This window comes from Stylophora pistillata, chromosome 3 (genome assembly GCF_964205215.1).
Source record: "Stylophora pistillata chromosome 3, jaStyPist1.2, whole genome shotgun sequence".
Classification (NCBI taxonomy): domain Eukaryota; kingdom Metazoa; phylum Cnidaria; class Anthozoa; order Scleractinia; family Pocilloporidae; genus Stylophora; species Stylophora pistillata.
The window spans coordinates 16,987,081-17,014,471 of record NC_142521.1 but is presented as its reverse complement, the minus strand read 5'-3'; the positions used below and the strand labels follow the sequence as shown (position 1 = coordinate 17,014,471).

Sequence of the window (27,391 nt, the reverse complement as noted above, 5' to 3'; positions counted from 1 at the left end):
AAGAAATATTGCTGTCGACTCTTCTCATTCAATGACTTTATTTATGCACTTCAATTGCTATAATTCTGCTTTAACCGTGTAGCCGTAACTAACAGTATACAAAATGCAGTTACATCATACTTAAGAATACATCTTTTTATAGAAAGGTTGTCGGAAAAAAGGACAAAAGTGTACGCGACAATCTTGAAAGGTAGTCTGGTTATTCGATAATTATTGAAGTTTAACTAGTCAAGTAAATGAGTAAGTAAATTTGTCAAACCAACGAAGCCTCGTCTTCACAGTGACATTCTCGCAGATTTCCCGGAAATTCCGAGGTCAGGAAACTACCCACAATACCTATTGGGGTTGTGGCTCGCACTTAAACGCTGGTTTTTTTCCGACGACCTTTCTCGAAAGAACTGCTGTCTAAGAACGTACACCCAGAATTAGCAATGTGAGCCGACGAAGGACTAGGGTACTCAAAGTCAGCTTTTCAAACCTTGTCATCGTGGTAAGCTTGCAATTCACAAACAACCAAATGGAAATAACTGTTTATGGTCTTCGGAAGCCTTTTTGGGACACTAGATATAGCTTTCGTTATCATTGTAAGCAAAGTTAATATTCCTTTCAGAGCTTCTCACCAGAATTGATGATCGCTTGGTGAAGATTACCGGGTGTGAGGATTTCTTGAGATTTCTTGAGCCTTGTACTCACGTTTGATCGAGAAAACCAGGGCTTGGAGAAAGTGTACTCTTTACGTCAAAAATGAAACAATTGTTTGCAATTGATTATTTATTAAGATTCATGGTAATGTCTTAAGATTATGAAATTGAGTAAAATGTTCTTCCTACGATGTATTTGATGTGTGCGTTGTGATCCAATCCTTTCATGAGCCTTTGGATGCACGAACACATCTTCGTTTTCCCTTTGACCTCCCGTGAAGCATACTGATTAGGTCAAATAGTCGGTAAATTGGGGGATTAAGCATGACCATTTGATCTCTCTGTCACCCAACTAAAGTGTATTTTGAAAACACCATCGGATTCCCTAAAAACGCATCATCCTTTACGATATAGGAATCTTTTCAAAGTTGAGCGAAAATCCTGAAGTCTGAGCGAGTAAATAACTGGGTTTAAAATAGAATTTGTGTAATGAAGTAATTTCACGGTATTAATCAGTTGGTATGAAGGCTGCGCGAGGCATGGAAACGACTTACACCTCAAGAACACAATTAGGTTAATGACGTGGAATGGAAGCCATGTTAGGATAAAAACTGTCGTCACTATAAACACAGTCATGGCCAATTTTCGGTCATTTTCGATGGCTCGCCGACTTCTGTCCCTGCTGCTGTTTTCGTGGCTGTGAGGAAGTCTCTTTCTGTCGGATCCAGCTCCAGATGACTCTACACTTGCCTCTCTGAAGTACAATTGCTGTACGCGAGCCTTTATCCAGATGGCAAGATATGCTAGCAACATGACAAGCATGGAGGAGAAGAACGTCAAAATTAGAAACCAGAAGAACACTTTATGTTCGATCAAGTCGTATTCATGGAAAAAATACAGGCTTGATAAGAGCGTCGCTAGGATCCAAACGCAAGAAACCAAGGCGTGGTACATCCTTTTTGTGGAGGTTCGGTGACGGATTGGAAAACAAATCGCATACACTCTTTCCAAGGCGATTATTGTCAGCGTGAATGTGGAACCCAGGCCGCAAAAGACGTCCATTGCTTTCACGATGTTTAAAAGTGTGGATTTTGAGACAGATCGATGTTGCCAGAAGCTAACAAACTGATAGATGAAAGCTGGAACTGAAAATATTCCCACTGTCATATCAGCAACAGCCAGTGAAAGAAGAAAATAGCTCGTGCGCCTCCTAAGTAGTCGCTTTCTTGTAAGCACCGCAATGGCAACTGAGTTGCCCGTGACGATGATTACGGACATTATGCCAAAAGCCAGTGACCACCCCACTAGGGAAATATCCGAGGCTCGTTCTTCTCGTGATGATTCGTTCATTTCTTATTTCTCGGGTCTGTGAAAAGCCAAAACACAGAATTGAATAGTTACTGAATATAAATATAAACAACTAAAAGACCGTGACAACTCTCGCGAAAGATACGAAAACTAGACGAAAATATCTAAACTATAAATTTTTCTTAGAAAAGAGATGAGTTTCTCTGAGATATTATTCAAACGACCGAAAGAAACATTTTCCATTGCGAAAATTACGAAAGATAAGCTCTTCTCAACGTTTTGATGGACTTTTTCGAGGAAGTTACTTCGAAACCGTCACAGTGATGGTGTTGCTGTTGTCTTCACGGACAAGAATTGGTAAATCACTTAACTGTCAGTGAAGTAAAGTCCGTTAAATTTACATGTTGTAAGGAACATGGAAAATTAAATGCAAATTTTCAATTTGCTACGGATTATTTCATGATTTTCTCTTTTTTTTTTCAATGTTACTATGTTACAAAAGGTCGTTCCCTCTTGGAAACCAAAAACACTCGAATTTAAAAACGAATGAAAACTAAATAAGCGAACAAGTTTAGTTGGAACGATCGTAAATCACATAAAACAAACTGAAATGTCAAAACGTAAACTCACAAAGAACCTATTAACACAATGGCTTCCCTGAGACAATCACTTTGACTTCAGAGCGACTGCTTTTGTTGCGGGAATCAAATTTGAGAAGCGCGATGTTATTCAGGATCTGTTGAGGAAATCAAGTTCACCGTCCGTATGTATACCTGCGCGTTGATGAGTGATCACTAAGACTGTTGTATCACCGAAAGTATAACAAATGTGTGCCATTGAAATTTCTTTTGTGCGTGATCAGGTAATACAATCCTTCTGCCAAACGCGATCAAGTTCCTCTGAAATATGATAGGTGTGCATTCGATTGATAAATCGTTTTTCAGTCATAAAAGAGAGTGAAGTTTTCAAATGGATCGACAGATCATCGTAAATAACCTTCCTTAAAAGTAAACATTTTTTCGATGATTTAAACACCGCAGCTTTAAACCCCATCGAGCTGTACTAAAGCTTCTTAAGAGCAGCCGAGAAAAAATAATTTCTGGGTAAAGATATATTTGCTTAGCTTAAGTGAAGGAGTCGGGTTCTATCGCATCTGTACTTTTACTTCGTAATATTGATCTTTCGTTGATGACCAAATCACTGTCTCAGTCATTTGCAGATGCTGTTAAATGTATTTCATTTGATTGATGCTTATAAAAATTTAACTACGAATGAAAAAAAAAAAAAAAAAAAAAGAAAACCACGTAACTTTGCATCTGCAAACTTCTCGTTTGCAGCCAATAACCAGCATCTGCAAACAAACAACCAGCATCTGCAAACTTCTCGTTTGCAGATGCTGTTAAATGTATTTCATTTGATTGATGCTTATAAAAATTTAACTACGAATGGAAAAAAAAAAAAAAAGAAAACCACGTAACTTTTGAGTACAGTCAATTGTGAGTGATGTTTTAAAGGAGACCTTTCATTTAAAAGCGCGAACATGACCATATGTCGCAGGTTCTAGACAGCTATCTAACGTAAGCTGCTAGATGGGTATTAAAGGGAATATAAATCGATAACGTGCGAATTTCTTATGCAAATCACTTACGTTGGCTGTTTGTTACAACATTCTGACTAAATTCAACCGCACAATAAACAAATTGTTATAGGTAATTATGAAATGAAAACCTCAGACAATCCACGTATAACAAGTCAATTCCATGTCATGTGTTTGCAAAGCTAGAGGAACATTCTGCGAGGTATCAACATTTGTCTTTCTACAATTTAATAATCCCAACAGCTGCGACGGTGTGCGTTTCAGAACGGGAGCTTTATTTTTTTTCATTTTTGACCACTGAGTTTATACAAAATTAGTCTTTTTTTCTCTACTTTTGGAAAGAGATAGTGCTTTCCGGCAAAAGTTTGAACAACCAAGTCATACCAATTAATTTGAGGTGTTTTGAACAGATCGATGATACCTCTAAGAGATACCCACGCTTCTTCCTGCCCACGATGTCAAGATTTTAAATGTCAATATTCCCCTCTTCCTCGATGACCATCGTTTACAGCTATGACATCAATCATTTCGTTTGCAAAATACATCGATTGTACGAATTTGATGTTTGCATCCCAATCACTGGTACGTATTACTGACATTTCGTCCGCAGTCTTTTTTCTAATGATGCTTAAGAGTTTACTTCTGTTAATGTGACGTCATTCTTAAATAAAATACACGAAAAACACTGGGATTTTGCAATTGCTTGACATATGGGAGTCTCTCCCTATTTTAATTGTCTCTTTGCAAGAGGGAACTTATCCAGGGCGATTGGCATAGGGTGCTTTTAGTTGGGGAGGAGATCAATATGTTTATCTTATCTTAAGAAATCATATCCAAACGTCGACTCGTTTGTGATATATTTTTAGACATTTCCATTGCTATAACTCCTTATTTCGTGTTATATAATGAGATAACTCGGAGTCGGACAAATATTAAACTATTTAAAAATTATCATCCGCTACATCAGAGCAGTTTTGGGGACTCATGAAAATCATTGAGATATCAGACACCCTTTTGTTAACGTTCGAGGAGAACTAATTGAGCTTTCGTAGAGATTGTGATGTTAAAAGCTAATTATCAACCTATGAACCAAAAAGTATAAAATCACTTTGATTTCTGCTAACCTTTATGCAACTTTTTCTGTTTTGTTGTGTTCTGCCTCACAAAGGAAGGAGAGGATAACAGTTATAGCTATTGGCACAGGATCCCCAACAACGTCGTCTGCCAGAGTAGGTAGAAGGAAAGAAGGTCAGTAAAAGTTTGTATTCTAGACTTAAAAATGTCTATCCCACCCAGCACGTGTAAAATAGATCGATCTTACTATTAAACCTTTCTGAGCAAGCAATATTCCAATTGACATGGTCGAAATGATAAAAACACGCACTTTAAGCTCAATACCGGGTTACTCACTGCGTCACATCCGTTACCCAGTAATTGCTTTTAGTCAAACCTTTTCTGAAATATACCTTTGGGTTATAACAATCTTTGTTGAAATCCTCGATATGTTTACATCAAAATAAAATATCTACAGAAAACTCTTCGCCGTTGTTATTCTAGGTACAGTTCGAGTAACTAGAGCCAGATTTGCCCTTGAAGGAAAACCTAAGTGGAAGAAAAATATGCGGAATTTACAAAGCAAACCGCTGACAAATTGATATCGTGTGATACAGTTCTGAACTCATTAGCTTGCAAAAATTGTTTAAAATAAGTGCCATCCACCGAGCGCATATATATTTCCCGTTAAGCCTTTGGGTTTTTCTTATAGTTGTAAAACTAGGTCTGCAGCTTCGTGATTCGCAATTGTTGCTGCATCTCCGTATTACACTAATTTGCTTCACTATAATCATTTGGTGAATCAGTTACAAAATCAATATATTCCACCAACCTGGAAAAAGTTATGGCTCCACGTAATCTTTAAAGCAGTATGATCGACCGAAGGTCTGACATGCAACTGGCGTTTTTTTTTCCTTCATCCACTCTTATATGATCTATATTTGCAATATAATCTATAATTCTTAATCTAAAATGACCAACAGACGTTTGGAAATTATATTGTCCGCCAAAGCCGCCAGTGAAGCTTTTCAAAACACTGCCCTCCGGTTGCGCTCTGTTTGGTCCTTAAGAAAGCTTTCTTACAAATGCAAAACTCAAATTACAGAAATTAAGGTTCGGCCAATCGAAATTCTGGCCTTTAAAGTTTTTGTTTTTGAGCTTCGGTTTGAGTGTATTATCACATGAAAATGTATTGACGGTAACGTAGGCTAAATGTACCGCACTAGTGCCGGCTTAATGAGGGCATGTATATCAAAACCTCATTGATCACCAAGGCCTTTCTTGCATAATTGTTCTGTCTGTTTACTTTTGAACGTCAGGATATTTTACAGAAATCTGCTCGTTTGTCGGTTTATGAATGAGTTTCAAGCCTGAGAAAATCTTTCTTTGGTTTATTAATCTTATATGGCTGTATGTTTGGATTCAGGTAACCAATGGACAAAAGCCAATTTTTAATCAATACTTATTTATAAAAAACAATCTTTCTTACGAGTAAAAAACTCGGCTAGAAGAGGAATTACTTATGAAAAATATATCGCTGAAGGCCAGTGGCAGAGATCGTGAAAAACATCTATACATTTATTTCCGATTTCTCGGAAGAGTTTTTCTATTATAAAAATCTTCGTTACTACTGAGGATGTAATTTACTCAGTTCTGGTATTTGTTGACGTTTAAATGACCTAAACCTCCATAACAATACAGTTTTTGCTTTGCCGACTTCAAATTAGATTAGTGTCCAAATAGGTTGTCCGTGAGCCAAATAAACAACATGGAGGAAGTTTTATCATCAAGTATTCTGAATACGTTGAAACGATTTGTCGAACTTAATTTCTATTGAAAAAAAGGGCTTGTATCTTTTATTTACAAATATAAGATATAAAACAATAATCCATTTATTTCCCGTGGGCCACGGAATTCTTACAAACCAACGTAAAAGGTTCGAGACGAAAATAAAACACACGCATTCGTAGCCACAACGCGAATATGACATTATTGTTAGATATCTAAGGCAAAATACATGTATCCAGGAAGATCTAAAAGGGAATATAAAACAGAAAAATCAAAGATAGAAGCTTGTTTGTCTATCCCTATCAAAAAAATATACTGCAATTAAAACTTTTTGCCTTGTTTCCATTACACGGCTTATCTAAATACCGCCAACGGCCCTGCGATTCTACTAACATAACTTGTACTATAATCCCGGTCAGAACTCCCTTTATCGGACAATTATAAGCAGTTCCCCTTTTCCTTGATCTATGTTGAAAGTATGGCAATATGTCGCTGAAAAATGAAAATATAAAAACTACCGCAATACAAGGAACACCCAAAAAATTTATTACAAAAACTGAGTGTCTTGCCGGAAAGATAAAATATAACAACATAATGAGATGTAATGTATTTGAAATCGATAAGGACGGCGTTTGTAGTATACCACGCGAAATATTATGATCACCTGGCACTTGAGAGACATGAGTTGTCATTATCTTTGTGGATTTTAGCCTTAATCAAACCTCGCAGCACAAAAAAAATATTATCAAAACGACTTTCTCCTAAATAAAAAAAAAATTATTATTTTCTTCTCAGGCAGACAGTTAATTGAAAAATTTAGGGTTTTTAATACATTTCTTTGTGACATTACAATATTGCCTTCAATTAATTCTTAGAAAAAAGAACGTTTACACATACACCTAACAGCGACCCTCAAATTAGACCACAAAGACAAAGATTTGAATTTTTAGAAAAAAGAACGTTTACACATACACCTAACAGCGACCCTCAAATTAGACCACAAAGACAAAGATTTGAATTTTTTCTTAGTTTCTGAAAAGGAAATAATTGTGATATTCTATTCGATTCATAATGCTATTTGCACTCACCAAACTTGCAGCCGCTGAAAAATACGATGAACGCTATCTACAAAGATTATACTGAAAACATCCTAATTCACCACTAATAAGCTGAGTTACTACTCTGGTCAAATTTTCCCTCGCAGTAAATAAAGCATGTTAAAAAAGCAATACAATACCTTTTTCTACAACGTTTCTTTCCTTCTTTAGACTTAAATTCTGAGGATAAGAAGAGGAGAAGACACACAGCTGGAAGTGAAGCGTCTTGCCTCAAGCCATGCTCTTGATGTGAAATCAAATCCAGCTTTGCTCAGTAAAACTTTACATATGTAAATTAAATGCGGGCGCAGCCATTGATTTAGTTATCTTGAAAAAACAGAAGTTTACCGCTGTGGAAAGTCTCACTTCAATTGATTAAATGTGTTCGAATTCTGGGAAAGTGCGACTGATTTTCTATGCATAAAGAGAGTGATCACCACTCTCCGGTTTTTGTTCCCTATATATGAATAAAAAACATTGTCGTTTCAATATATATTGACACCAACAAATGCACTTTGTCCCAAATTTGAATTTCTATTCAAAGAATATTCTGATGTAGTTTTAAGCTTAACTCGCAATACAGAGAAATGATGAAAATCTTTTTGACCGAGCTGTTAAGGAAAAATAAAGAGCGAAGAAACAGTCCTAAAACAACTAAAAAATCAAGCTTTGAAGTTTGTCAATGTTTTTCATGAGATAAAGAAAACCTGTTTATATGCATGCGAAAGTACAAACTAGCAATGATTTGTTAGGTGAGGGTCGAGACCGGAACAAGATAAAGGTTGAATAAATACTGTCGAACAAGTTTTTAATAAAATACATTTTGACAAGCTTAACAAGAGCCAAGTTTGTTTGAACTTCATTCCAAATTAATCCTGGTTTGGTTCAATTTATAACTTCCACACTCCTATATTTTATGTTTTTCTTGAACAGAGAGTCAGAAGAATTTGATTTATACAGATCCTAATCAATCAAAACCACAAAAATCTTAAAATCGGTATGATAAATTAAGTAACTTGATATTAATACAATGAGTATGTAATTCTAAGCGTGTCGTGAATTTCTCTTTTTTTGTTTATCTTTTATGAAGTTACTTGTCAAGCCCTCCAATTACAGAAGGTCCCAGGTATCTCTTCTGAGGTAATTGCTCAACTGTATTTAAAAGATGACGCGTGTGACCATCAAGGGAATTAAAAGCCTGGGTGATAACAGAAGTAGACGGTCAATATGTATCTTTGGCGTCTTTGAAAATTAAGAGGTACATTTTATTCATACGAGACTAAACGACTATGTCTTCACTGGATGAATTTCAAGGTTTTAGATCTAAAAAAGAAGAAATTTTAAAGTTTTTTGTCTGCAGACTGTGTAAATGATCTTCATCTTTGACTCTCGTTCCTTTCTTGTTTATTCTTTTCTTGTGTTGTTGCAGATTCCCGTCCCTTGCGTAAGAGAAAACTTAATTCACGGTCGCCGAAAGGACTCAAACAATCGTAGCGTGGCTTTTTCAGTCATCATGTGATCATAACTGCTTTTAAAAAAAAACGGACAAAAAAGCGAATAAAAAACAAAAAAAACAAACTCAAGCGGTAGCTGCTTGTGAACCACGTGTTGTGGACTTGCGTTTTCGGCCAGGTCGCTTGTTTCGACAATGTCGGCGTCCTTATCTAAACTCTCATTAAAACTGAGGAAAATTGAAACAACAATGAAGTCTCGACGTATTTTTCAATGCGTGTGGAGAAAAGAAGATATTTTTCTATTTGTTCGAGGGGTCTTCTTGGTGTCCTGAATTACTGTACATATACTGCAACGAAAAAAAAAAAAAGAAGCAACGAACAAGATTGGAGCATAAATTATTTCTCTATGAGTGACATATCACTTATCGCATAGTGCGTGCAAATGGATTAAACTTCTTTAATGGGAGTCTCTTTTAATGCTATTGATGTCTTCAATAAAGTCCATTATCAGTCTGATTCGTAAGCTCCACATGTAATATTTATTAACCGAGGGAATTTTTTCTTTTTTTTTGTCTTTCTCTTTTTTTCTTATTTTTTCTTCCAAGTTATTATAATTTTTTTTCATGCCTATAAGGGAGGATACATCGGCTTGTTTTTACAAACTACACTATGCTATCCTGCTACTTGAGCTTTTCAAGTAAAGCCACTTCTGTAAGATAACTAAAAATATCATACCGACTGGAGAAAAGCTTGTTTGAAATTCATGTTATCAAATTTTAATGAGGGACCTGCTCAATTTGTCAGTTACCATTTCCCCGAATTATTTCCACGTAAACAAATGCAGATGATATGAAAAATAACAAAAAAGGTTGAATAAATTAAAGCACAAAGAGAGAAAGTTCACAATTTTTTAGAGTTATAAATCAATATTACAATAAGACCACAGTTTCTATTACTGTGCATATCACGTGTCCATGTCTCAACCAATGGGATGAACCTTTGAGCGTTGAAAGTATGCCAGATGTTCACTTAGACACCACAAATCATTTTTTTCAGCTTTGAAGGGAAGATATTACCTGATCGTCTCTGTTGGTCATTTTTTCAGCTTTTATTACAAAAGGTATAAATTGAATTGTTCTCGACTTCGATGGCTTCAGAAAACAACATCGGGATATCGTCGAGACAATTTGTGACCATTTTAAAGAAATTCGATAAAGACGGTCAGTAAAGACATCTAGCGCTATACCATCTGCTAGCATGAACTATATCATTATTCTCATATTTCTACTTACTTACTTTATCTCGTTGATTAAATTTACAGGTGATGGTGACATCAAACTGAGCGAACTAGACGCATTTTTGAAGGCTTTTGTGGACGAGGTATTTATTTTCTCAAGAATATTTTTATTAGAAGTAAGCCACTCCTATCGCGAATTTTTTTATCACCAGAATTTTCAGGCGTTATGTAAATTTAAAAATCATTTATGCTAATAATAATTTTTTAATTTTAAAGCTACTGCTTGATATTATAGAGAAGTTGCAATTTTCTGGCATGAAATTACCTTACACTACCTTTTTATGCCTTAAATTGCCTATGTTGAAATATTGTCACCGAAAAATTCAAATTCAGCTTTACCTGCTGCCACCTGCTAAGATACGATTGCCATTTTCTACTTTGGTTTCCTGTGGAAAAATTTTCTCGATCGATTATTAGCAGCTTAGGTGGGCATGTTTGCCTCAATCTATCAAGTTGCATTACTCGTTGCGAAACTAGCCCTTTCAAGGCATTTTGCACGTAAAATTTTGTGGTAGAAAAAAGCGTCATTGCAAGTAGAAATATTAGATTTAAGTAGAAGAAATAAGGTAATTGCACCTTACGACAGCGTACATTGTTTATGCACCAATGGAATCGAAACTTAGTATCGAGCATTTTTGCCTTTAATTTGATGAAAAACTTTCCTGAATTAATTTGAATAACTAATTTTCAAAATTCAAAGTTTCATGCGCAGGCTTCTCCACGCATTGCTCGTTAGAGCCATTTAATGTTGGGTAACAATTAAATTTTAATTTTCTAATTCGAAAACATAATTATTCGAGACTACGATCCCGGGTGGCGCTGGTAAAAAAAGATCGTTAGCTTTTCAGATCGAGTTTTACATCGCCTAATTTCCTCATCCCATCCATCTGTGTATCAGTAGTGTTTACATATATATTGAGGGAGGGGGGGACACTTATCAATTTTTGTAAACTACACGATGATGTGGTACAGATTAAAACAACAAATCGTGTTGTAGTTATGTAAAATTCGTAATTAGTACCAAGTTGAACACACAATTTCAGATTTAAACCATTTGTCCAGAACCGCAACTGGTTGTAGATTTTGAGATATTTTGGCAAAACAAAAATCTTCACAGAGGGCACCGTTTTCATTTATTTCTTTACACACATTTTTTTTTAGATTCTTTTTTATTAGACTTATTCCGTGGTGCTTTATTTTTGCGCTAATGCCTTAGGGCCTTAAAGAGAAAACATTTTTGATGACACTTACGCATCTGAGGGGTTTTAAAGTGTTTACTATTTTTCAATTGGGTGTCGAAAGTAATCCATGGTTGCTTTGGTTTTAATTTAACTTTGCTATATGACTGGTCAAGGAAACTTGCGCCATCCTTTCAACATATCAGATGCGAAACAAAAACAAATACGACTTGGTCGGCATTTAAGGTCATTCCCCCATGCTCCAAGCATTTTGCTTGTTTTAACTCTGAGTTCTCATTGGTTAATGCTAATGTAAAACTTTTGATCTGATTGGTCGATGGGACTTCTTTGGTTTTTGTTTTTCGAAACTCAATTATAAACTGCTCTAAACCGCTATTGTCCTGCTATTGTTGTCATTGTTTTTGCCGTTTATTGTTGTTGTTGTTGCATTACATTTTAGTTTCTCGCAATTTTTTCAATCACGACCTGCAGGGCCTGATAGAAAATTCCAGAGCAGTGGTAATTGCTGAAAAAATCCGCGAAGAACAGCAAGATGGCGATGAAGTATCTATGACAACGGTAATAAAAATGTCTTATTCGTGTCATGGATGCAAGCACAACCTAACATATTACTCTTACTATAACTCAAAAGTCACGTTTCTGTTTAGAGAGAAAGCTGAGAAGCTATATCTTTTGACTGATTCAGCTAAATAGCTATAGGAGGCTCTGCTTTGTTTTTTTTTTTTTGATAGCTGACAAAGGAAATAGCACCCGTTAACTTCCTTACAGCTGAATTCGGGGAGCAGAAAACAAGAATTACCAGCGTGGATTTTATGAAGGTACAGATAAATAAGTGCTTTCTTACAATGCATTAGAACTTTCTGTAAACTCTCTCTGGGGCCAGTGAAGATTGATTATATCTACATGCAACTGTTCCGAGAAAATTGCCAAAATCTCACTCGGCAATCCCGACTTAAGGTGACATTGGCTGAGATAATAACTGTCGATAAAACAAGATTAATAATGGTAATCGACCTGAGTGGAATGCAATTGGGTCTGAGATCATACGTGTGATTTGAAATCACAAGTATGATTCCAGACTAAAATTCCACGACACGAAGTTCAATTACCACTTTATTACATCCAGTTTGAAATATGAAAATTCCGTCGTTCAAATGCAGGATTTTGTATCCGTACAAATATTCTACTGATCCAATACTTAGCTTTGTCGTCAAAAGTTGCAAAACTTGTCTTTCAATTTCCTGAAATTCGATTGGTTTCTTTAAACAAACCTTGAAATCCGATCGATTGTTGTATTTTAGTAAATCTTTCTCATCCGCTAGGAATAAAGATGCGATTTAGACCAAAAAAATGGTGCGATTCCTGAATAAATCGCTCCCATGCGAGATAGCAGAGAACACCAGTGACAAATGGGTGTAATAAATAAATAAATAATTAAATAAATAAATAAATAAACAGACATAGAAATCAGTAGGGGAAAGATATCAATAAGTAGATAGATAAATATAGATCAAAATATAACAGTTTCGAACTGATAAAGTACCTTCTTTCATAGCTCTGGAATAATTATGATGCTGATAACAGTGGGTATCTTGATAGAGTGGAGCTGCAGGTAACAATAGCCGCGGTAACATTTGATGATGATAATAGTGATTATGATTAAACTGATGATAACAACGATGACAACGATAGAAGTGATTAAATTGAGAGTGACAGGAATGGTGAGGGTGATACTGATGATAATAATAACTTCGGAAAATGATATTAATAATTATGATAACAATTCCTTTAGATGTGTCGACTGGTATGGTGAGACACTACGAGTCTGAAACTTTTTTCTTGTTAATAAGTCACTCGTTTTTCAACATTTCATCTTTCTCCTTTTTTTAAAGTTGAAGATTTATAAAGTAAAATAGTGTTGATGATAATTATAAATATTATGTATACTTATATATGTCAAAAAGACCTTATTTAACAAGAATTTGCATGTACGATTGGGAATTTTATAACGTTTTCATCCTTATGATAGTGTTAATAACAATAATCATCATAGTAACGATACCTTGGTATGACGACTCTATACCCTCTGCTTTATCTTTCCGAAACTAACATCTTTTTAATTTTTTATTTTAAGAAATTTTTTTACGATATTGTTACAAAGAACAAGGGCGAGGGAGACTCTGAAGATACGGAAGAATTAGAAAGGAAAGTTGATCATTACATCAAAACCATGGTAAGACACCTATGGCTATAATTACATAGCATTCTATTTTAACTTTCTGTTCTTTTAAGAAGACAAATTTTAAGTATGTAACATGTAAAAATGTACGGCATACATTTTACTTTTCTGGGTGGCTCATTCACTTTTCTTTCTTTCGGGAAAGATATAATATGGACAAGTATTATTTTTCAGATGGCTATCTTGGACGAGTTAGAAAAGAGACCTGTGCTGTAATAAACATTTATTACACGACTCGGGCAGTCAGAGGGCCAATAACTAAAATCAACCAATCAAAATGCTATATTGCCGGTCCGATATTCTCTAAGTATTGGACCGGGCACTGTCCCGAATGGTCCCGAACGATACCGCACTCGTGTCCCTTTGAACTTCAGTCGTATAATAAATCTCTTATTAACCAACCTTGCTCGGGACCGTACTGGAAGAATATCGGCCCTCGGTCTTTTTTTGTACGGACCTCGCTGCGCTCGGTCCGTACTGTCAAGACCTCGGGCCGATATTCTCCCAGTACGGCTCTCGCGCTTGGTTAATAAGATGTATGTCTAAGACCAATACCTTTGAGAATACATGTGTCATAGTTATATAGTTAGTTATAGTTATCCTATCATGAAGGCGAAAATAACCGGACATTATAAATTTTTTTCGCAGTTTGAAATGCTGAACATTCAAGAGGATAAAGTCAGCTTAGAAAAAATGTGCAAGTAAGTAAACTGAGACCCAAACATTATTCTTTTATTATGTGCATTGATTCTTTGGGTAATGGGAAAAATCATATTCTTTTAAAAAAAGAATCTATTTTCTCTTCTCAATTCCTATTCCTAATTTGTTATAATTAGTAGTGAAATGCCCATAAAACATGAAACATTTTGCATAGCTCGAAATTTCGTTTTTATTATGATATGTTTGCTTTAGTCAAATTAAATGTCTCGTATAGCTACGACTCGCAAGAAGAGATTACATTCTCGTGATATTCTCTTACTAAGAAATTGATGTTTTTACAAGTCAAAACAGATTTAAATTGACTTTAGAAAATCGAAATGGGGCTTGATCGAACCAAAATATGAAAGAAAGCATAATTATGAACCTCCTTCTTCGCCCAGTTAGATTGTTTTCCCATTTCTTTTTACGCAACTTTGTTTTGCAGATTTTGCCCAGTTGAGGAAAACTTTCTGGAGCAATACGAGGTGAGAGAGATCCACGTAGAAAGACAAACTTACAAATATCATTTAAAATCATGCCTTTTTTTAATTCACATTTCAATTAAAATTGAAATACATCTGAAATAGGTTCCCATTTTGCTCCAATACCTGCTTTGTAACCATTTTTTCCCAAATCTATTCCAGGCCTTTACTGAAGAAGAATTCGAAGAGATATTTGCACATTACGACCAGGCAAGTGTCAAAACATAATTATTATCACCACTGAATATTTTAGCCTTATACATAGGCTTTAGAGCTACGTTGTTGTTAGCATCGTAGTAAAAGATTATCAGTATATATTTCCAAAAAGGTTTTAGTCTTTGAGTAACGTTGGTATCGCGATCAGTTTTGTTAGAATCGTAAAGGACGTTATTATTCCATTCGTCAGGACAAAAGTGACGAAATTGAGGGGTGCGAGCTTGAAGGTTTCCTGAAAGACCTCTACGATAGAAAACACAAGGTAGGTCTCAGCTCTTTTCACCCTCATGAACACCAGCATGCATATTCTCCATAGTTACGTATGATGCACGATCCTCGCAGTAGATAGCGCTATTTATGCAATAGCGAAAATCAGACCTGAAAAAAATCAGGCCTGTACGGGACTCGAACCACTGACCTCTGCGATACTAGTGCAGCGCTCTACCAATTGAGCTAACAAGCCAACTGGGAGCAGGCCGTTAAGTTGATTCGTAATAAACCCGTGAAAGTGATAAATGAGATACAATGAATATATGAGGTTCATATATTTTGAACTGCGGTATTAGATACGTATGATGCACGATCCTCGCAGTAGACTGGCCTGCGGTATTATGGCCAACTGGCCTGCTCCCAGCTGGCTTGTTAGCTCAATTGGTAGAGCGCTGCACTAGTATCGCAGAGGTCAGTGGTTCGAGTCCCGTACAGGCCTGATTTTTCTCAGGTCTGATTTTCGCTATCGCATAAATAGCGCTATCTACTGCGAGGATCGTGCATCATATGTATCTATACCGCAGTTCAAAATATATGAACCTCATATATTCATTGTATCTCATTCTCCATAGTGTTCTTTATACATTTCCTAAGGTGAATGACGAGGGGTGACTAGGCATTCTTGGTGGTCAAGGGTTAAGAAAAAATAAACAATTCAATGAATCGCTAGATGAAGAAAACTAAAAGCTAACCATAAGTTTACAATCCTCAGTTGTTAGGTTCGTTAGAGTAAGTTGCTTGCTTGGAAAAAGATGTTAGTAAGTTATGTAGCCACTGTTAAATTGTTTAATGCATGGCATTGTAAATAGCCTAAGATTGTCGGTAGTGTTTATACTACTTAAAAACAAAACATAAAACAATTAGAACCAGAAAAATCAAACAAAAACGGAAATAATCTTCCTTTCTCAGCTCAATTCATGTTTGTATGTGTTCCTCGCAAGTGAAAAGTATAGTTATCTTAAGTTCGTCTTTTTTTTGTTTGTTTTGTACCCGCAGCCGGGCCAGAGTTTTGAAAAGTTTAAAGAAGAAAAGATGAAGAAATTCGACAAAGACAAGAACAAGAAATTTAGCAAGCAGGAAGTGAAAAAAATCTTGTCCAAACTGTCATGAGTCAGGCCAAGCCTAATGCTAAGATACTTTTTTTTTTTGGTAACTTCTTTCTTTTTAAGGGGGTTTAAGGGATTTGTTTTGAAAGACAACTTTCCGTTTTTTCATTTTAGTCGTGGAGAATTTTAGCTTTAAAATTGATTTTCAAGTTTGATTTTTCCGTTGCTTTCCTTTTTTTATTCTAGGGCAGATGTGTCAATGGATAACTTTAATTTTCCATGGCCATTTTAAAAGTTATTTTCCTTTAGAAAGTTGATCAAACGGGTATTTCCCCCATTAGCTCGCCGCCATATGAAATGTTATCTTCAGGAAATAAAACATTTGCACATACATCAACGCAGAAAGTACCTGTTTATTTTATCATGAGGTACATTATTCACGGACAAAGATAATTTTTCAAATGAAAGGATTTCTTGGCAAATAGAAAACTCCTAAAATGCTTCAAATTCAACATGTAAAAAGACTGAATTGACAATTTAAATTCTAATTTACGAAACTTGGGGCAACTGGACAATATTGTTCTTTTTTAAAACTTCTATCGCACTGTTTTAGAAAAAAGACGTGAGGATCTACCACGGTTTGTGCCAAATGAGGAAAACTCAGGGGAAAGTTTCTAAGAATTAAAAAATGCTTATTCTACAAAAAAGAGATTAGAAAAACAGGGAAATTTCTGGTGTTTCCCCCAAAAATTCTTGAAAGAAGACTGGCATAGTATTAAAGTTATCTCCTTCATGCTGGTAAGGTTGAGTTGTAAACATGTAGTAGGTTGTCCAAGGGAAGATCCAAGCCATTCAATTCCTAGCAAAGATGCCTAATTTCACAATTTGCTTTGCCAAGTCGCTATACCACATGCGTCTAATAAATACCAATTCAAAACTCTCAATATCTTGTAAAGTTCTCATCCGTTGTTATTGAAAATGTTTACTCATTCATGTCGGACAACAGCATCGACAACTCGCTTTTGGAAAGTTTCCCATCCTTGTCTTTATCGCTGACTTCAAGAACGACTTCTCTCATTTTCTCCAGCTCTGCAGCGTTGTCGGGTTCCTGAGACGATCAAACAATCAAATTCAGTGAGCGAAATTTAATCATTGCGCAAAGTAAGACTACTTTCGAAAATTTGAGAGTTTCTTACCAGTCCCATCCGTTTCATGACGTCACGCAAGAGAACCAACAGTTCAGAGCCTTCGATTTCACCGCTCTTGTCCTATAGAAAAAACAAATGAATAAAGGCTGATAGTTTCGAAAGAAACTGTTTGGGGCTGCGTCGGTGGGAGTAACGAAATAATTTGGATATATCAACAAAGTTGAAATGGTAAATTAGCCACCGTAATGATTACAACAGCTGACGTTTCGAGCGTTAGCCCCTCGTCATTCGCTCCGACGAAGGGCAAACGCTCGAAACGTCAGCTTTTGTAATCATTACGGTGGCTAATTTACCATTTCAACTTTGTTGATATATCCAAATCATTCCTATAGAAAAAACGTCAACCCAAATAAACTTCTGATACAACTGACAAAAAAATTATTTTACTTCTTAACATAACTATGATGCAACAATGCTTTTGCTAAAAGTGTGGTCAAGAAGAAGAACAGGCCTGGTGGTGATTGCCATTGCGAACGCTACAAGGCAACACCGATCGTTGGAAATCAGCTGATTACAATTCATAATACACCACCAGTGACAACACAACGGACCCTTAGACACAATCAACTTTTTTAACAACTTACCGTGTCATAATGGTCAAACACTGCTTCGAAGTCCTCTTTTGATAAACACTTCTTTCCCTAAATAATAATAATAATAATAATAATAATAATAATAATAATAATAAATTTTATTTATATAGCACACATATCCTGTGCTCAAGGCGCTTGGTTGTGATAAAAGTATAGTCTTTATCATGAGCTTGATTAAAGGTAGCACAAAATAGTTTCGCTTTTTTTAAAGATCAATTCCTCCACTGACGGTAGCTCTCTAGTCTTTGTGTCTAATGTGCCTTTCTTTTGGAGAGGCCGTAGGCACTATGTTATATTTCTTTGCAAATGGTACCAAAATTTCTTAATCATTTCTGAAGTTGTGATATTTTTTTTTATATAAAAGATTATCATAGCACCTCTACAACCTTCTTGGAAATCCTCAGTTCTTGATTAATGAGCCGATGACTCTCAATACAGAATTGCAATCAGCATACCAAGATTCATCTTCTCGCCAAGTTTAAAATATTATATATACAGTCCAGAGCCGCCTTAAAGAATCTAAAACATACGGTGGCTGAGAAGCAATATGGTCAAATATTTTTTCACTCAACAGAAAGATGAATCTTGATATGCTGTTTGCAGTATGATGAAAAAATCTTCATTATTTTTGTTATGGTACGCAGCAAAACATTTGGTCAAGTTAAGTCAAAGCGAAAAAATACAAACAAGTAGCGTATATAGAGGGGAATATTCAGTACCTGAAACCTAGCGAAGAAGTTCTCTTCAGGAGGCAGGATCCTACACCACAATAGATGATTGAAAACAAGCTTTAGATAATATGTTTCCGAGTCGAACTCCAAAAGACTAGGCAGGTAGAGGGAGCTCTCACTTACTCGTGTGTTGCGCCAATGAACCAAATAGACTTTCCCCAGATGTGCCTAGTACAAACTGAAATTTTATCCTAGCTAATTCGTACTTAGGCGACATAAACTTTAAACAGTTTTCGCTTTAGTTCTGGTCATTTTGAAAATAATTTACCCTCCACAGCTCAAGGCAAGTTTTGGAATACGCGACAGGTCAAAGGAAACTGTTATAAGGTCCAAATTGTTGTTCAAAAATACGTTCGGCAACGTATTTTCCTTTTTGATTCCTTCCTCAGAACGATACTTTTTGTTACCTACTTGTGTAAATACGAGGTCTTTTTTAAATGCGCTATTGAATAAATGATGGTTAAAGTCATTGCTACTCATTTTGTTTTGGTCTCACAAAAAATGAAAAATCACACTAGACTAATGAAGCCTTACTTGGCAAGTTCTTTCAATCCAATTTTCCCGTCTTTGTTGTCGTCGTAGCGATCCATCTAAAAGAACCAAATTCAAAGGTCACTTTCCTATGTACAACAGAACGAAGGCACTTCGTGATTCGATAAACAGAGACTTGGAGCGGGGAATGGTAGGCATGATATGACAGAAGGCCTCGTGATACCTTTCCATCAAACATTTCAAAATTCAATGGTCATTATTGGAGGCAATGCTGTTGTGTAATAACTGCCAGTCACGAAGAACAACATAAATACTGAAATCATTTTAACACGGCTAGAATGCTTGCATTGCATACGTGAAAAGGAAAGTTAAACACGAAAGAATTCTGGTTATTCTTACTATAAAATTTTTGTAGTCCGAAATTCGCTGCGGGGACACGGTTTGATCGTCTGCTTCCAACCAATCTTTCAGAAACGCTTCGATTTCGTCCCCCTCCATGTACCCGCTTCTGTCACTATCATAGTGATTCCAGATCTGCGAAGGTAAAAAAAGATACAAAAAACAAAACAAATCATCAAATGATTTATCAATTGATCAATAAAATACAAATTAATTTATTTCATAATAACCTGGAAGCATCTCCTTTGGGAAAAGTTGCTGTTACGAAGGTGAGAGTTTTTAAATGAGTAACGCGTTTTACGCAAGCTGGGAAAAATTTAAACATTCATCTCTTCTCACTCTCTTTAATTTCTTTCAATTCCAATCTTTCCTTTCGCAACGTCATCAATCCCAAAATATGCTTTTTATCCATCTTGCACTCGATGCTAACATTCCGTTTTTGACGATGTGGACAATAAATTATTTGCATTTGAATCACTTTATCTGGACATTATAAAAGAAGAAGCACCCATAAAGAAATTCCATGTGAGAGGCAATCAAGTGCCTTTTATGACGGAACAATGGCGCAAATCCATCCGACACAGAAATAAGCTGTGGAAAAATTTCACATAAGATCGCACAGATGCAAACTATGCTCTCCATCAAAAGCAAAGAAATAAGTGTACTTCTTTGAGACGAAAAGCGATCAAGGCATACTTTCTCAATAAATCAGCAACAGAGAAAGCGAACGAGTTTTGGAACACTTGTCGTCCTTTTCTTCAGTCAAAGAAATCAAGGCAAGCTAACGACATCCTACTGGAAGAAAATGGGGTACTTATCAAAGACAAAACTGAGATGGAGAATATTTTAGACAGTTATTTTATTCATTTTGCTGATGCAGCAGCAGAGATAAACGAGGAAGACTTTGGAACTGATTACAGCACTCATTCAAGCATTCAGGCCATACTAACTAACCATTCTTCAAACATGACGACAAATTTCGATTTTGAACCTACTAACTCAAAGGAATTGGAGAAGTTTGTGTTAGGAGTGAATACGCGTAAATCCTGCGGCCATGACCTTATACCTCCACGATTACTGAAGGAGTCTGCATCTGTGATATCAGAGCCTCTTGCAAAACTAATGAACTGTTCAAACAATCTAGGTCACTATCCTTCACGCTGGAAAATGGGGCAACTGACCCCTTTATCGAAGAAGGACGATGAATTTTGTAAAAAGAACTACAGACCCGTATCTGTTCTTCCGGCCCTCAATTACATTTTTGAACGAATCCTAGCAAAACAACTTGAGCCTTTTTATCAAGATATATTATCAAATTTCATCTCTGCATATAGACCAGATTACGGCTGTGAAACCTCTTTATTAAGACTGATAGAAGACTGGAGGAAATGTCGTGATAGTAAAGAAACTGTAGCAATCGTTTCTATGGACTTATCAAAGGCTTTTAAAAGTAGCCCTCATGCTCTCTTGCTTGCCAAACTCAAGGCTTATGGTCTTGGCGAGATGAGCATTGGATTCTTGAGGAGCTACCTTTTTGCAAGAATACAGCGCGTAAAAATTGGAAACACATTTTCTGAATGGGAGTTAGTGAGAAGAGGAGTCCCCCAGGGAAGTGTCCTTGGCCCCATATTTTTCAACATTCGCATCAATGATTTATTCTATCACATTAAGCAAGCAAACTTGAATGCCTATGCCGATGATCAACCGTTGTACTCGTCTGACAAGGACCTCGAAATGCTAAACACACGGCTGGAATACGAACTTGGAATTGCTAACAGTTGGTATGAGCGAAATGGCATGGTTGTAAATCCAGACAAGCATCAGGCAATGGTCATTGATGCGAATAGTGAATATTAATTTTCTTTTCCTGTTAAGAATTCAGTTGAATTATTGGGCGTAATTATCGACAAGGATTTTAGCTTTAATTGTCACATCTCACAGATGTGTGAAAAGGTTAATAAACAATTTGGTGTTCTTAAGAGATTTAAAAACATTATTACCAGTTATGTAATACTGCGTTTATATAAAGCTTTTATTCTACCACACTTTGAATATTGCTCTCTTATTTGGCATTTTTCTGGCACTAGAAATTGTGATAAACGAGAGTCTTTGAACAAAAGTACTTTACGATCTATTTTTAATGATCCACTGTCTAGTTATGATGATCTGTTAAAGAAAGCAAAGATAGCATCCTTATATACTGGAAGACTTTACAAAACTCTAATGGTAGTTTTCAAGAGCTTATTTATTTCTATGCATCCTGGATATCTAAAAGAACTTTTTGTTCTTCGTAATTCCAGTTATTCACTGAGAGGAAAGAATATTCTGACTCTACCTATACCAAAAACAACAAAATATGGTCTTGAGTGCATCCGACATCAAGCAGCAGAAACTTGGAATTCGCTCCCGGACAGCAAGAGAACAATTACATCATTTAAAGATTTTAAGATAGCCATAAGTAAAATGGACTTCTAGTAGTAATTTCTTATCATTGTATTGGTAGTAGTTCTATTTATAATTTGACAGACATGTATTTTTCTTTCTCGAAGATATTAGCTCAACAGAGTTACTCTGAAAATTCGAGTTGAAATAAAGTATATGTATGTATGTATGTATGTATGTATGTATGTATGTCCTGTGGTTCAAAATGGTAATCGAACTCGTGAATTTTATACTACTCACACTCATTACGGATGAACCTCGTAGACGCTAACGAGATAATTTGGGGGTGGACTTTTAGGCGGTACAAAAGAATCATCGTTATAACATGGTAGTCGTACCCACACTGCGCTATTTTATCCCGTTTTCGTTTTTATCTGTTTTTTCGAGATGAAGTATTGTCTATGGACTTTGCTCCATCGCAGGAGGAATGCATGGGCTCAAAACTGTCACCTCGGGGCAAATTCGAGTAATGTTGACACTTCAGATCCTAAATGGAATGGAGATAAAAGTTGATACCTGACTTACGTCTCTCACCTTTATGAATTGTATACTATCCATTTTCTCAGATGAGAACTCTGCTCGAAATTGCTTCAAGTAGTTTTCCTCTGTAGGAAGAATGTTCTCGAGCTAAAATTCAGAAAAAAAATTACATAAGTACTGACTATGATGAAAACAAAAACGAGAATACTTTGTGCATTATTTGTGCTGAATGAGCCAGGGTGTTGCTCACGAACCTCTGACGCTATGATAGGGTGTCAAAAATAATCGAGTAAAAAGGGTAAAATGTAATGGAAGCTACGGTTGGTTATCGCTTCATCAGCAACGCTAAGAAACTACCAGTTAATCAAGATCATTCAAGATAAACTCAACGATATCAACGATACAAGAATAACACTAGAGTCATTTAGAGGAAGAATAACCTCGCTAAGAGTCACGACATGATGGCGTTCACCCGAGTTGCACCAAATTTAAGAATAGCTATATTAAGTGTCCACTTGTGACGCCACAAAGTCACCTTATGGTATACCTTAGGTGCTTACCTCATCCATACTTATTTTGCCGTCACAATTCTCGTCATACTTTTCTAGCACATACTCCTTGAATTTCTCAAGTTCCTCTGGTGATGGTGTCTTCAAAAGGGAAAAAAAGGAAGATTTTAACTCAATTTTTACTTCCAGTAAGTGACAAAGAGCATATATTTCCATCGCCTTTTTATGAGTTGTGTAATTAGTTTTCAATAAAATCGCATTTTTCATGACCAACTATCCCAAATATCTGAAGTTTCTCGTGCTACAATAGTTTATCATCAGACCGGTGAGACGCCTTGTTGCTCATTGTATCAATAACTTTAACATTGTCAACATGATTCGCTTAAGTAGAAATCTTTACCCAGCATATTCTCACAGATAAAACTTAAACCATTGAGGCGTTGTTCACGTCTGTCCATTTTTTTTAACTCGTTAAAAAGTAATCTCCGTGTTCAAAAATGTCCGAGTACGTATGGACGAGTCATTTCGAGGAAACGTCCGAAATTCTCAAAAAACTGATACAGTTGTGATTGGTTATTTCATATTGAGTGGAACAAACATGTTATTGATAATTTCTTCTCACTCTGCAATTATGATCAATCTAAAACTCAACATGCTATCAAAAAAAGTCCTTTTCATATTCTCATCCGAAGCAGTTTGTACAACCGCAAAAATTAAATAGAAACATGAGTAATTTGAAAAAACATATTCCTAACAAAGGGTGAACGAAGGATCGTAATGAATGGTGCCCAAATGGGAGCTCTCCATGAGTTATCAAGTTAGCCATTCAATGCGAGTTATTTTTATACCGCCCGTTGGGACTAATGGCCACATTTGTCCCCCAGTGTGTTAATGACGATCGCTTAAAGAGATATATTCATAAATTATTGATTCAATTAACTTTTAACCACAAACGGCCTGTTCGTTTATGGAGAGCGAACTCTTCAAGAAAAATCGAAAGCCACGACGCTAACCGCGTCTTGGACGAATTTTCATATGGTGCACATTCCTACATAATAAATTTCCAAAAGTTCTTTATTTTCCAAGACGTAAACAACGGTCAAGGTGAGAAACGTATGGTGTAATACTGTAGGAACATGATTCAATTTAGCATGAGCAAAACGAAAAGCAAAAAGCCACATTCGTAATAAAAAAAAGGTTCCTTTGATAAGGTAAGGCCATTCCAAGGTTACTTTGCTTACAACTGAACATCTTTTTACTTGCAAACCTTGAGAGTACAATCGATATGAAAGAAATTTTAATGTCATCAGTCAGAAATTACTTTCATTTTGAAAGATGCTCTAAAAATGCGACGTACCAATTTTCGATAGCTCGAACTGTGACTGGTTGTATTTCCTTCGTTATAAGGTCGAAATTGGACTCTGTAAAAAAGAAAAATATTTACGCCCAGTTGTGTACTCCAAGAATTCTAGGAAATTAGCAGGAAATTAAATGGCATTTGTTGAAAACTTTGAACTCAGAGTTGATGGCCGAATTTCTATGGCGATAAATCCAAGCAACGCGAAGGAGGGCAGGTTCGCAATGGCCATTGTGTTTTGATTAGGCATCGAAGATAATTCTGCGGTGTAGCTTCCCTAAAATATTAATAGGAACAAGAAAATCACCCTCAAAACGATAATTGGTACATACACTCTTTATCAAAACAGTGTGATGGGATGCAGTCGTTGGATACGACTGAATAATTAAAGAAAAACGCTTTTATATTTATCTAGGAATACCATCATGTAAATTTTGCTGTGTCTATATATAAGTATATACTTTTTTCCGATCTTGTTTTTCTTCCATAACTCAGGAAGGTTTCACAAGAGCCAGCGAGTTCCACTGTAAACTACCGAAACGAGTTACATGTAACGACAATTGACACGTCTCTATCATCGCTATAGGCTTGCAAGTCATTTAAGGTTAAGCTGCACTGATTAAATTGAGTAAAAATGGCAACATCTATATATTTCATGACTTCTGCTTTGTTTCGACATCTTTTTTTAATCAAGGATCGTGAAACACAATCCTACCAGATTTTAGAAAGCTCGGAAAAAAAAGTTTTTTAACAAGTTTTTTGACAAGTTTCTGTTTAAAAATCTCTTTTTAAACAGAAACTTGTCAAAGCGAAACAAATAGATCCTTCCCTTTTTTATTTTTTCAAAGAGGAGAAAATCCAAAGGATAAGATTCAATATTGAAAATAGTCGAGCGTTTCCATAAATAAATTATGTGCATCGTATGGGAAAGCCCTTCGACCAATCAAATCCGCTGTTATGTCAGAATTATGAAAGATTGTCTTGATAAAGGTAATAAGTAGAACGCCTTCGCGATTTAATCTTTGTCAAAGATCAGTTCGTCTTGAAAATGCAATTTACCGAGTACTTTTGTAAATGCGGCATTTGTGTTAAAAGATAGCCGTTTTCGAATCCCCAATGAATCGTTCTGTAATTAGCCTGCACAGTAGAAAAAAACCAAAATTCATTAAATAATTATTAGGTTGGAAAATTTAAACATAGCGAGAACCAAAGCTGCTCAGAACTAAGAGGATTCATAAAATACGTTATTTAATCTGTAAACTTTCATGTACTTTTGTAAACATTTTATTAGTATATTCAAGGAGGCAAAAATTTAACACAAAAATTCGGCAGGGAAGTGAGTAAAGGCGAGTAAGAAATAAAAGGCTGTGATTTTTGGATTTAAATCACTTAGCATTTTCTAAGCAAAAAAATATTAGTTTTGTAATTGCTGCATATTAAATTGAACAAAAAATTATAACACGAGATTAAATTTATGCAATATTCACGGACAACTAAGTTAAATATCAAAAGCGAGCCAGTTTCGAATAATTGAATGTCTGTTTAATAAAAAAATGCTATAAGAAACACTTCAGAATAGAAAATCCTCATGGACCAGTGAAACTATTTAACTGCTTGACCTCGAAAACATCGAAAAGCTTACAATGATATGTATAAGATCGCCCTAGGAAGTTAATAAAATCACCGATCTCAAAATGAAAATTTGCCCATGTGGCTAACTGATACGAGAAGAACATTCACATTTATTTGGTTTTTAAGTAAAAAGATACATACATTAAGAGCGATTTGCGAGACCATCGGAAAAATTCGCGGAGTGCGGTGAAAAAGCTTCGCGTTTACACTTTGTACTAACATAACCCAAAATTCAATGCAATAAACCAATACATGTTACCGTGCAAAGCGCTTTGATACCTCGTTGCCTGTCTCCTGCAGGAGAGTTACCAAAAACATATTCAGCTCGTCTGCCTCTATGTAACCATTCCCTGAAAAATAAAAAAGAGGGATGCAAGATAACTCTTTCGTGTGATTCAACAAATCGTTCATTCAAACATGACCGCGATGGACAATTTTCAATTCTATTTTGGGGAATTAATTCTTACCGTCTTTGTCAAATTCCTTGAAGACTTTCACGAACTCTTCTGAAGTTAGTTTCGTGTCGCTGTTAAATTGTAGCATACAAGCATCTTTACCGGCCTCCATGTTGACTGCCCGCAAGATCAAAATAACATTCGCTCTGAATGAGAAGCGATCTTTAATGTTGTGTACAAGCCTGACGCATGCGTGCTGAAGCGCTGGTCTCTCCCACAGATAAAATTCAAATTTGCGTCTGAGTGCCTGAGACAGGTGTAATGACTGCACACAAATTCAAACAAAAACTCTGAAGGAGAGCGCATCTAGCTACATTATCTACGCGAAAGTTCTTTACGAGTGGGTGTTGATAACATTTGAAGGGAATAAAGTGGAGATTTATGGGCAAAACGCAGTGGAATTGATCAAGGTGGCCACTGAAACCAGAGAAAAACGGGATAAAAGATAAAAACACACATCAAAGGAGCTTTGTTTTGAATCTAATGCAAATTACATATGTAAATCAACCAATAGATGTTTTAGATTCACGCACTACCTTGAACAAAAGGTACAAACGTTGCTATTCAAATGTTCTGTTTGGATTCGCGAATGATTTAATTTTTCTTGCGACTGATGGTCGCAAATTTTCCAAGGATTTTTCTCTCAATAACGAATATCATGTTGCTGTATAATTCATGAGACCTGGAACGAGCCTTCGGTCGCAAAA

At 35.9% G+C, this 27,391-nt stretch overlaps 3 protein-coding genes across 6 annotated transcripts; 1 reads left to right on the top strand and 2 right to left on the bottom strand.

Annotated features, from left to right (window-relative positions):
• Positions 1–21: 21 nt before the first annotated feature.
• On the bottom strand, positions 22–8,107 carry LOC111326842 (putative G protein-coupled receptor No18). Of its 4 annotated transcripts, XM_088753094.1 has the most exons (4): positions 7,625–8,107; positions 5,432–6,632; positions 4,671–4,767; positions 22–2,007 (listed from the first exon to the last, which is right to left on the bottom strand). In XM_088753094.1, exon 4 carries the CDS (start codon positions 1,989–1,991, stop codon positions 1,038–1,040), a length of 954 nt encoding a protein of 317 aa, XP_088609220.1. In that variant the 5' UTR covers positions 1,992–2,007; positions 4,671–4,767; positions 5,432–6,632; positions 7,625–8,107; the 3' UTR covers positions 22–1,037. The 4 variants fall into 4 exon arrangements, with proteins under 4 accessions (XP_088609220.1, XP_022786657.2, XP_088609221.1 ...); XM_022930922.2 differs by having other exon boundaries at positions 4,671–6,632; XM_088753095.1 differs by lacking the exon at positions 5,432–6,632.
• A 1,864-nt stretch (positions 8,108–9,971) lies between these two features.
• LOC111326909 (calbindin-32) lies at positions 9,972–16,783 on the top strand. The gene is made up of 11 exons (XM_022930993.2): positions 9,972–10,158; positions 10,260–10,318; positions 11,906–11,992; positions 12,166–12,252; positions 12,990–13,046; positions 13,569–13,667; positions 14,322–14,374; positions 14,818–14,857; positions 15,017–15,064; positions 15,261–15,332; positions 16,337–16,783. The coding sequence occupies exons 1-11, from the start codon at positions 10,086–10,088 to the stop codon at positions 16,448–16,450; spliced, it is 789 nt and encodes a 262-aa protein (XP_022786728.1). The 5' UTR covers positions 9,972–10,085; the 3' UTR covers positions 16,451–16,783.
• LOC111326910 (calretinin) lies at positions 16,780–26,874 on the bottom strand. Its single transcript, XM_022930994.2, has 10 exons — positions 26,697–26,874; positions 26,509–26,579; positions 23,292–23,381; positions 22,786–22,878; positions 19,810–19,944; positions 19,453–19,508; positions 18,907–18,946; positions 18,179–18,235; positions 17,583–17,654; positions 16,780–17,494 (listed from the first exon to the last, which is right to left on the bottom strand). The coding sequence occupies exons 1-10, from the start codon at positions 26,794–26,796 to the stop codon at positions 17,369–17,371; spliced, it is 840 nt and encodes a 279-aa protein (XP_022786729.2). The 5' UTR covers positions 26,797–26,874; the 3' UTR covers positions 16,780–17,368.
• Between the last annotated feature and the right edge of the window lie 517 nt (positions 26,875–27,391).

Excerpts from the sequence above, each read along its gene's own strand:
- LOC111326842 (XM_022930922.2), bottom strand. The coding sequence starts at position 1,991 with ATGAACGAATCATCACGAGAAGAACGAGCCTCGGATATTTCCCTAGTG.
- LOC111326909 (XM_022930993.2), top strand. The coding sequence starts at position 10,086 with ATGGCTTCAGAAAACAACATCGGGATATCGTCGAGACAATTTGTGACC. Across the intron at positions 11,993-12,165 it reads ATGAAGTATCTATGACAACG|CTGACAAAGGAAATAGCACC; the intron begins GTAATAAAAATG and ends TTTTTTTGATAG. Across the intron at positions 15,065-15,260 it reads TATTTGCACATTACGACCAG|GACAAAAGTGACGAAATTGA; the intron begins GCAAGTGTCAAA and ends TCCATTCGTCAG.
- LOC111326910 (XM_022930994.2), bottom strand. The coding sequence starts at position 26,796 with ATGGAGGCCGGTAAAGATGCTTGTATGCTACAATTTAACAGCGACACG. Across the intron at positions 19,509-19,809 it reads CGGACTACAAAAATTTTATA|ATGGATCGCTACGACGACAA; the intron begins GTAAGAATAACC and ends TGGTTCTTTTAG. Across the intron at positions 18,947-19,452 it reads GGATTGAAAGAACTTGCCAA|GATCCTGCCTCCTGAAGAGA; the intron begins GTAAGGCTTCAT and ends ATTGTGGTGTAG.